Here is a 9,775-nt window from a genome sequence, read left to right as displayed (position 1 = left end):
AAAGACTTCAAGGTCATCGAAATCTCAAATGTCTTCACATCAAATTGGGTTTTCTTGTCTTTTCCAATCATCACCATTTTGATGAATAATGCCAATGTAGTCTTAAAGACATCTTCATCGTTTGTAAAAGTGAACTTCTCGAATGTTGCCTCCACATCCTTTCAAGAACTATTCTTATCATTTGGGTCCTTTGATCCAAGAATGAGTTATCGTAGTCTCTCACTGCTTGTTTTTCTTTCTACTATTTTCTTGGTCGGCTACAACTCAGTTATCAAATTAAAATTATCATGGGAGAATGTTATCTTCTTCCCGAGTACGTTGAATGATATAACGTATGGGTTCACATCCATTACCTTCCTTAACAAAAAATCGTAGAAAAGTTGTCCATTAAAGACAAGATCTACGTCCAATAGTGGAGCAAAGGTTGTTTTCTTATACATTCTCATTTTCTTTTCTGTCAACTTATTCTTAATCATCGACACAATTTTGTGGACTTGGCAAGAAACTGTAGTAGGAAAATATTTCTCATTGGGATGGTCATCTTAGCAATCTTTAACAAACGTATACATTACCATAATAAGTAAACGGTCGCCTAGAAAACTAACAATCGCATAACAGAATATAAATGATCGTATAACAAATAACTAAACGATCACGTAACAAAAACAAACAGATCGCATAACAAGAAAACTAAATAATCACATAACAGAGAACTAAACGATCGCGTAACAAAAAACTAAACGATCGCATAACAAAAAAACTAAACAATCGCATTACAAAGAACTAAACGATCGTGTATCAAAATACTAAACAATCGCATAACAAAGAACTAAACGATGGCGCAAAAAAAACTAAAAGATCGCATAACAAAGAACTAAACAATCGTTTAAGTTTCTCTAACCAATCGTTTAGAATATACTAAACGCTCGCCTAGGATTATCTAAACGGTCGATTATGAATGAATACACGATCATTTAACAAAAGTTGAGAGATCGTTTAACAAAAGGTAGGCGCGGACCCTAAACTGTGTGAACCCTAACAATCGGCAAGAACCCTAAACGAATATCAACATATATTCAAGGAGAACAATCACATACTTTTTAGATCACGAAAATGGTGGAAAATGTGTAGAAAAACGACCAAGAAAAGATGGCAAAATGCTCGAATGAAGATGAGAGATGATGAGAGAAAACAGAAGAAACCTGATAGCAAAATCGCACAATGAGATAGGTAAGCGAAAAGTGTGGTGAACAATCCTTCCTAAAACATTCATAAAGACAATCTGAAGAATTTTTTAAATTGGGAGTAAAGTTGATATTTCACGGGGACAAAATGTCAGTCAAATATAAGTTTTTAGGAACAGATCATTCATTTTGATTTTCGGATCGTTTTGTGAAATTTTCGTCCAAATCGGCCCTATTATTATAATCAAAACCGATTTCCCAAAAAAAAAAAATGAAGAGAAAGTGGCAGTTTTTTTAGGCTCTATAATGGCTTTTCTTGTACAATAGGCAAAAGAAAATTTTCTAAAGCAGCTGAGCTTCCAACAATGGCTTCTCTAATTTCTTCACATATATACATTCCCATTCCCAACTAACTGTAACCTAACCGTTCGATCAATTTTTCTCTCTATCTCACAGTCATAAATTCATAATCCGCCGTCTTCTTCAACAACCCTTTTCGTCACTTTCGAAGCTTTTTCTTCATCGCTTTCATCGACAATCTTTCACCCATTTTCTTCCCTTCATCACTCTTTAAAACCCAAACAATATCAAGGGGCGATTGATCTTGCTGCAATCTCCATTGGTGCGCTCTCTTGATCGCGAAGAAATGTAAGAAATGAATGTTTTGCTATTTATCTCCGTTTGTTTCGAGTTGGGTTTGAAATCTTTGTGGGAATTTGTGAATATTGTAACCTAATTGCATGTTCTTCAATGTTCTCGGAATTCTTTTTCCTGACGAATTTCTCTTACATTGTTCTGTTACTTAAGTGAGTGCTTAAATGTAGGGTAGATATGTCTATGTGACGAATGATGACTATGGATTGTCCTGTATATTCTTCTACGAGTAATTCTTAGTTTGATCTACCTGAGTTATGGATCTTTTCTGAAATTTTTAACAGTATATGTTGGAACGTCTTGAATCGTTTATGAGTTATTTGCGATTTTGGACCTAGAGTTTAATTTATGGAGGTGTCATATATAAACTTGCTAACCCTATTGGCGTCTCTGCTGTATTATCTGATATTCTCTCTAATAATAAACCGCTCTCTCCCTTTTCCTAGAGACATTACTAATACACTATTAGTGTATCACATAAATCTCTGTGTCAACTTCTTTATTGATTATATTTCCTCGCTTTCTTTGATTGTCGATTTCATAACAGTATAGATAGTCAATTTTCTCAGTGAGACAATTTCTTTTTAAAGATGTCGACGACAGCAGCCTCTAATCTTCAGATGGTCACACTGAGAAACTGCAAGTTCTCTTCTCCAAGAGGTTTCGAGGGTGTTGTTACACCAGCTATTGGTGGAAATTTAAAGGTAATGCCATGGGCTAAACTTAGGAGTGTCTACAATGTATCCTCTCTGAAATACTTTCAGCTGAATTCCACCACTTCATCTTCTACAAAATTTGGGAAGATTGCAACTAAAGCTATGTCTGGATCTAGTGAAAACATACCAGTCTCCGGGTTGCCAGTTGATTTAAAAGGTTATCCCTTTACTTTTCTGGTTTCTTCTTTTATTGGCTTAATTTGTTCTGTCGATATGCACATGTTTCTTAGTTTGACTGTTGGGTAGTAAATTTATTGTACATATGAATGGTTTTTTTCTTCAATATCCTTACTTTTACCCTGTCAGTTTTAAGTTCCTCATATTTTGAACAGAAGATTTGTTGATAGATGAAGTCAGATTGGGGGACTCTGTTTTCTATGTTCTCGCTCAAATACTCTATAATAAGTCGACATTTATGCACTACTTGATCACATACATCAATGTAACCTTCAATAACTGTCTTGTTTCGATTGTCAATATACCATCAATTTAAGTATTTAAGATATCTTAGAATGTTCATTACACTTTAACTTTAACTTAAAGAACTAACATCTGAACAGTTCCTTTTGGAACTTAGAGATGAAAATGTAGGATTTGAGTTCACTACCTTCTACTTTGTTGTTGGTTAGTATAATTCTCTAAATCAGCTCATCATATTTAGCTACACTTGGGATCTCTGTTTAGGTAAGCGGGCATTTATTGCTGGTGTAGCTGATGATAATGGTTATGGTTGGGCGATAGCAAAATCTCTTGCTGCTGCTGGGGCTGAAATTATTGTTGGTACATGGGTCCCTGTAAGTATAATCCCATAGCAATTTTTCTCTTGTTTGAAAATGTTTTATTAAGTTTGGTCATTAAGAGTTTAGAGTTATCTTATTTAGGCTTTAAACATCTTTGAATCCAGCTTGCGACGTGGAAAGTTTGACGAATCTCGAGCGTAAGATGTCCAACTATATAGAATACATTTTCCCTAAGGAAAACTTAATGGTAGTCTCTGCTACTGAGAATTTGATGTTTCAGGTTGCCAGATGGATCTTTAATGGAGATCACCAAAATATATCCCTTGGATGCAGTTTTTGACAATCCTGAGGATGTTCCTGAAGATGTAGGCCAGACATTACCTAGTCTTTTAATCATACCAAAGATCTTTATCATGTGTTGATTTCATTTCATGCAGATAAAAACAAATAAGCGCTATGCAGGTTCCGCTAATTGGACAGTTCAGGTATTGAACTTCCCTTGCACATGATGAAGTTGTAAATATGGTAATTAAGCTCAAAGTATTAGCAACTATAGCAAAATTCAGAGTCTATCAGTGATTGACTATATCACTAATAAGAGTCGGACTCTTATTAGTGATATAGTCAATCACCGATAAATTTTGCTATATTTGTAATTCTGTAAAATATTATTACACACTTAATTATTAACTCTAAAAGTGTTACCCATTGAAATCATCCTTGTGTATTTATTTGAGTTCATACAATTCTCAAAATTCTATGAGACATATTGCAGTACAATGCAGTATCAAACTAATCTCCCGAATTTGTAATATATTGCAATCCCCAATTAAGATTAACAATCACTTGTGATTCTCATGCTCATTTTCGAACTACAAGGGTGTTGAGATGAAATATGTCGTAACTTATAAGCTTAAACTTCCAGGTCTGTATTTTTTTCCCCCATAATATCAGTGTGATTATAAATGGATTTCAGGAAGTAGTAGAATCAGTAAAGAAGGATTTTGGAACCATTGACATCCTCGTGCATTCACTTGCAAATGGGCCAGAGGCATGTACTTTCTATGATTTATATAAATATACTATTTGGCATCGTCATAATAAATATTCACATTGTTAACAGGTAAGTAAACCTCTCTTAGAAACATCCAGGAAAGGTTACCTAGCGGCTTTATCTGCATCAAGTTACTCCTACATATCTCTTCTTAAGCATTTCATTCCAATAATGAATCCAGGCATGTTCAATAATCAATTCATCGCTGTCAATTCTTCATTGCTTGTCTTTGTTTCCTTCTGTGAACTATGGAAGCTTTTGGCTGCAAAAGGCACGTCTTGTGGCTAAATATCAATTTCCAATCTTACAGGTGGTTCGTCAATCTCTCTTACATATATTGCATCCGAAAGGATCATTCCTGGGTACATGTTTTACGTATTGTTGTTTCAAATCATCCTTCTAATGAGGTGACAACTTAAATTGTAACTTGTAAATGGCCAGATATGGAGGAGGTATGAGTTCAGCAAAAGCTGCACTGGAGAGTGATACACGGGTGAGATTGAGTACCTTTCTTGGTTGCTTTTTTTCCTTATCCTTCCCTTACAGCATTCTTGATTTCTTTATCAAACCAGGTGCTTGCATTCGAGGCGGGTAGAAAAAATAAGATCAGAGTGAACACTATATCCGCTGGTAACTTAACCTATCTTTTCTTCATTGAATTTGACATCTTCAAGGCCCCATTTGTTCAGTTGTTCTTTGCTTCCATCACAATTTTCTTTATTTTCAGGTCCACTTGGAAGTCGTGCAGCAAAAGCGATCGGATTCATCGATAAGATGATAGACTACTCACTAGCAAATGCACCTCTGCAGAAAGAATTATCTGCAGGTAGTTTCTTCTTCTTTTCTCTGCATCATTCTGTTCTAATGTTTTTTTCAAATCTTGATCTCTTGAAACTGGTTCAACAGAGGAGGTGGGGAACGCAGCTGCCTTTTTGGCATCTCCTTTAGCTTCTGCCATAACTGGTTCTGTTATCTATGTTGACAATGGTTTGAACGCCATGGGAGTGGGAACCGATAGCCCGATATTTGAAGGACTTTGATCTTCTAACTGACAACCAATGACCACCAGACACCATTGCTGACTGTTGAAATGAAACCAGAAGAAATTGCTGGATGAACCTTCAAGCTTGAAGCCAAGTCTTTGTTCATCTGCTTGTTCTTGCTTCCATAATTTTCATCAACTTCGTTTCACTTTGTCCTAATTATAGCAAGAGATTTTATTTTTTCCATTTTGAGGATTTGACGCTTTTTCTATATGATTCTTCAAACCACATCATCATCCAATTAATTTAGTGAAGGTCAATAATGTATCTAAAAGGATGTTGGTTCAAACTTCAAATTGACATTGAATTGGGAAAACATGCTAATAATTAGAAGTCCATATATTTTGTTCTTAAAAATTAAAAAACAAAATGCCACTGCCTCTACTTTCAGGTTATCATCATTCCATGTTCAAACAGAAAAGAACCTTTACAAAATGATTGGAGCTTGATCTAAGCTAACCCAAAAGGCATGGTACTTCGCAATAATCATTACAACTTAATCGAAACTTTGTTAGAAAAAGTTAAATTTGGCAATCATTTTCTCTTAGAACCTAATTAACTATCCTATTTTCAAGGCAGCCATTAAATATACAACCATAGAACAAAAAGAGGCATTCACATTAGGTAGCTTTCAAAGCTCTAATTAACCTAACCTTGACTAAGCTTTCTCTTGCACCTCAAAATTGCAGTTGCTCCTGATTGAGAGCCATTATCAGGAGAATCTTCAACAACAGATTGCATAACTAAACCTCGATTTCTTGACAGCTTTCGGATTGGTGTTGTAGGCAAGCCTGCCGCTTCAGAATCGTCCGCTGTTTCTTCTGCTTCGGACACCTGCACTGAGTTCAGAAAATTCCTGTGGGGCATCAGCTCCTCTCCAACTGGTACCATATCCACCATTGGCTGCAAATAAACATCACAAGTATGTGTTCCTCAATTGGATAATAGCACACAGCATTTTGCACATATCATGAGACTATCCAATATTGTATACACTCTAATCAAGATGGCAGAATATTTTTTTTAATATTTTAAATCTGTTACACGACACCGCAAAATACGTAGTATCATAAAAATGAATGCTTCTATGTACCTTCCAATCCTTGTAATCGAATCTGAATACAAAATGACTGTAATTAACTTCATGTGACATAATGGCACTATGGGCAGGGGCATTCTTTGGTGCTGAAAACGTTGGCAGGAAAAGTTACTATGATGCAAAGAACACAATCTTCTCAAACAAAGGCATAAAACGTTTAGTTTGTAGATGTTTACTCACACACAAAGTGAGAACCATTTTTATCAATAGTTATCTCAGCCCGACCATCCTTAACCAGAAAGGATAGAGCAAATAAATTCTCTACAGTCTGTGCAAAAGACTTCCTATTCAATATCAAGTGTTCAAGTTTAACGGTTTTATTCCTCCTCAAAATTCCAAACATGATGCCCATGTTCTTATCTGTATCTGTTTTTGCTTCGGACCCAGTATCTTCAACCTGCACGCATGAATTGAAACAAAAGTCAACGGGATAGTAGAATGTCAAATTCATAAGAAACAAACAGAAAGTATAATCTATTTCACAAACACTTCAGAAAAAAAAAAAAAAAAAAGTAATAGATATTAAGCGAAACACATCATATAAGCAAGCATTGAGGAGTGACTCCAAACAAACTTGCAAGCAAGCCTTGAGGAGTGATTCTAAACAAACTATGTTAAGGTCAGCTGAAACATTAGCAAGTTCAATAATGTCTGTCCGGCCAAGAAAGAAATAATTGTACCAGTGTTAATCTCCAAACTAATAAAGTGCTGAAAAAGGTTGACCGTGCTAGGAATGTTTAAAGCAAAGGCTTTTTGAGGTCAAAGCAACGGAATAACAAAAGCTCAGAACAGAGTGACAGATGCTCAATCCTAAAACCAAAATACTTCAGAATATCAAAATCTTTTTTATCTAACCTCTGCAGGTCTAGAACTTTCAGTAGGCCTGGAGCGTTTCCTGGAAACATTATTAGTCTTTCGCTGCTTCAACTGATTGCTCATAGGTCCAAGCCTTGAAACACACACACATACGCAACAAAGAAAGTTATACAATTGACTAAAAAATCAATTGAAGACACTTCAGTATCATCAAAGTGGGATAAAGGAATCCATGATCTCACATGGTGCGGCATCCATGGCCATTCATGAAAATAGATGAAACACTGAGTCCAATATCTTTCCAACTGACAGAAACCAGGTCATGTTCTTCAGATTTCATACTACTGTTAATGTCGGCAAATTCTCTGAGCAGACAACTAACAAAATCTGATGGAGTAACACCTTCATTTGACTGGGACCTAATAGAGGTCACAAGGGAGTTTGCAATATCTTGCAAAACTTCTGCATCAGCAACTTGTTCCCTTGGCTTCTGAACTGAAATTCAAATGAAAACACAACCATGTCATATAGATGACAATATCAAAAGGAAAAGTAACAAAAATTGAAATTGACATACGAACTTGTATGAATGTAAGAATGCAGAGGTAAAGGGCAAAGATGCATACATTCCATTGGTGAAAATTTTAAATAGTAGAGACAACAATTCTGCAATGAAGACAACAATAAGAAAAGACTACAGAAATACCTTGCTCGTGCAACTTTTCCACCTCATTGATGATAACATTAAACTTATCCGGATCCTTCGACAAATCCTCTCTTCTTTCTTCGAAGTCAAGAAACAAAGAAAAACCGATTACACACATAAACAAATCAAACCCACATCTTAAAATCCAGCAATATTCAGATTCATTATACCACTGATCTCATGAATAACCGCAAGATACCGAGAGCGAAGGACCCGCCGCTTCGTCAAGTCTTGCTGACCCACTTCTTCTTCAGTCGTGTTGTCTTCGCCGGAGTTCTCACGCTCCCGAGCAACCCTCTCCCGCTTAATATCCTTTAAACTCGCAGCATCGACAGTGCCGCCATCGCCACCGCCGCCTCTACTCCGATTACTGCGGTTGCTGGCGGTAGGTTCGCGTTTGACAGGCCTCATTGTGACGATTGCGCAATGGAAACCCTAATCCAAAATTAAGGTTTCAATTCAGGGCAAAAAAATCGAGAATTCGTGAGGACTCAAAGAATGGCAAAGGAGATTTGAGAGTAGAAATCGAAAGTTTTTTCCTCTGTTTTTTGAATTGGGAGATGAAAAAAGAAGAAGATGAAAAGAGCGGGGCTGTCTGAGTACTGAAATTTGGCATTGTACGTGTGGAGGTTCCCTCGGAAATTTCGTACGGATTGGTCAAATTTTGAGGTCATTCGAAATTTGATCAATCTTTCAAAATGAGGGAAAAATTCAACTTAAACTACATTTAATTTGAATTTTAAATATGTTATTCATATGACATAAGAGAGTTAAACAAACATTATCTTTAAAGACCACCAAGATTGAGCTTGATTTTTCAAGAAAACCACCACCAAAATCTTCTCACTATGCTCAAGAAGGAATATGTGGTGGAAATACTCAAATCAAGTTGAATTGAAAATGAATTTAGTGGGTTTTTTAAGATTTTCAATTTTCTAGCACTTCAGTAAGTAAACTCAGAATCACCACCAATCTTTGCATGAAACTTGTATATATAGATTGAAATCATGCAAAATAGTAGGGTTGCATGGAGGGCAACTCCTACTTGGAGAATTAATGAAACATTTGATGGAATTTGGTGATTTACCACTTAAAGAGATATTGAAAAAATCCACTTTTTCTTTAATTTAGTTTTATAATCAATTTTCCTAAAATTAATTTTTATTTTAAATAAAACTATTTTATTTAAAAAAATTATAAAATTAATTTATATAAAACTAATTTTATTTTAATTAAACCTTTTAATTAATTGAAAATTAATTTAATATTTTAATATTAAATTAATAAAATACAAATTCCACCAATATGATTCAATTTCATATGTAAATCATAATTTAAATATTAATTGATTATCTAATTTTGTTTAATTTCAACTAAGTTAAACGTTTTTAATTGTATCATATACAATCAATTGAAAACCCTAAAATTGAATTTGAACATTTCAAATTCATAACCTTAATTTCATACATCAATACTCAATTTGTTATTCCAATTTATGAGCTAGTAGAGGGACCTAATGGACCTATAGATCATGAGCTCCAACGATTTGTAATTAATTCGTTAAACTCTTTAAACCAAATTTATTACTACGTTAACTATCAAGGCACGCCAATATAGCTCGATAATTGCACTCTCCTCACTGTAGATGTATTTCTGTCCATGTAAACCATAATCGGTAAGTCGATCCTTCATAGGTTGTTTGTATTTAAGTTGGGTCAAAATTATTGTTATACCCCTGTAAATACATCTTGTTTCTTAAGTTC

The 9,775-nt window shown here is 35.0% G+C and overlaps 2 protein-coding genes across 10 annotated transcripts; one reads left to right on the top strand and one right to left on the bottom strand.

Annotated features, from left to right (window-relative positions):
- Positions 1 to 1,457: 1,457 nt before the first annotated feature.
- On the top strand, positions 1,458 to 5,577 carry LOC120071562 (enoyl-[acyl-carrier-protein] reductase [NADH], chloroplastic-like). Of its 8 annotated transcripts, none has more exons than XM_090311180.1 (14): positions 1,602 to 1,832; positions 2,408 to 2,542; positions 2,642 to 2,711; positions 3,239 to 3,348; positions 3,436 to 3,491; positions 3,575 to 3,659; positions 3,732 to 3,779; positions 4,271 to 4,345; positions 4,418 to 4,529; positions 4,659 to 4,710; positions 4,790 to 4,841; positions 4,921 to 4,978; positions 5,076 to 5,174; positions 5,255 to 5,577. In XM_090311180.1, the coding sequence occupies exons 2-14, from the start codon at positions 2,429 to 2,431 to the stop codon at positions 5,386 to 5,388; spliced, it is 1,065 nt and encodes a 354-aa protein (XP_090167306.1). In that variant the 5' UTR covers positions 1,602 to 1,832; positions 2,408 to 2,428; the 3' UTR covers positions 5,389 to 5,577. The 8 variants fall into 8 exon arrangements, with proteins under 8 accessions (XP_038879819.1, XP_038879820.1, XP_038879823.1 ...); XM_039023898.2 differs by having other exon boundaries at positions 1,670 to 1,832; positions 2,429 to 2,542; XM_039023897.2 differs by having other exon boundaries at positions 1,673 to 1,832; positions 2,386 to 2,542.
- On the bottom strand, positions 4,178 to 8,712 carry LOC120071560 (Nse4, component of Smc5/6 DNA repair complex). 2 transcript variants are annotated; one of them, XM_039023889.2, is made up of 8 exons: positions 8,183 to 8,711; positions 8,013 to 8,090; positions 7,549 to 7,801; positions 7,346 to 7,439; positions 6,671 to 6,887; positions 6,485 to 6,576; positions 6,045 to 6,294; positions 4,178 to 5,546 (listed from the first exon to the last, which is right to left on the bottom strand). In XM_039023889.2, the coding sequence occupies exons 1-8, from the start codon at positions 8,421 to 8,423 to the stop codon at positions 5,494 to 5,496; spliced, it is 1,278 nt and encodes a 425-aa protein (XP_038879817.1). In that variant the 5' UTR covers positions 8,424 to 8,711; the 3' UTR covers positions 4,178 to 5,493. The 2 variants fall into 2 exon arrangements, with proteins under 2 accessions (XP_038879817.1, XP_038879818.1); XM_039023890.2 differs by lacking the exon at positions 4,178 to 5,546 and having other exon boundaries at positions 5,716 to 6,294; positions 8,183 to 8,712.
- Positions 8,713 to 9,775: the final 1,063 nt, after the last annotated feature.

The sequence above is a fragment of the Benincasa hispida genome, chromosome 2 (genome assembly GCF_027475165.1).
Source record: "Benincasa hispida cultivar pf3 chromosome 2, pf3_genome.v1.1, whole genome shotgun sequence".
NCBI lineage: Eukaryota > Viridiplantae > Streptophyta > Magnoliopsida > Cucurbitales > Cucurbitaceae > Benincasa > Benincasa hispida.
This window is presented reverse-complemented; position numbering and strand designations above follow the sequence as displayed.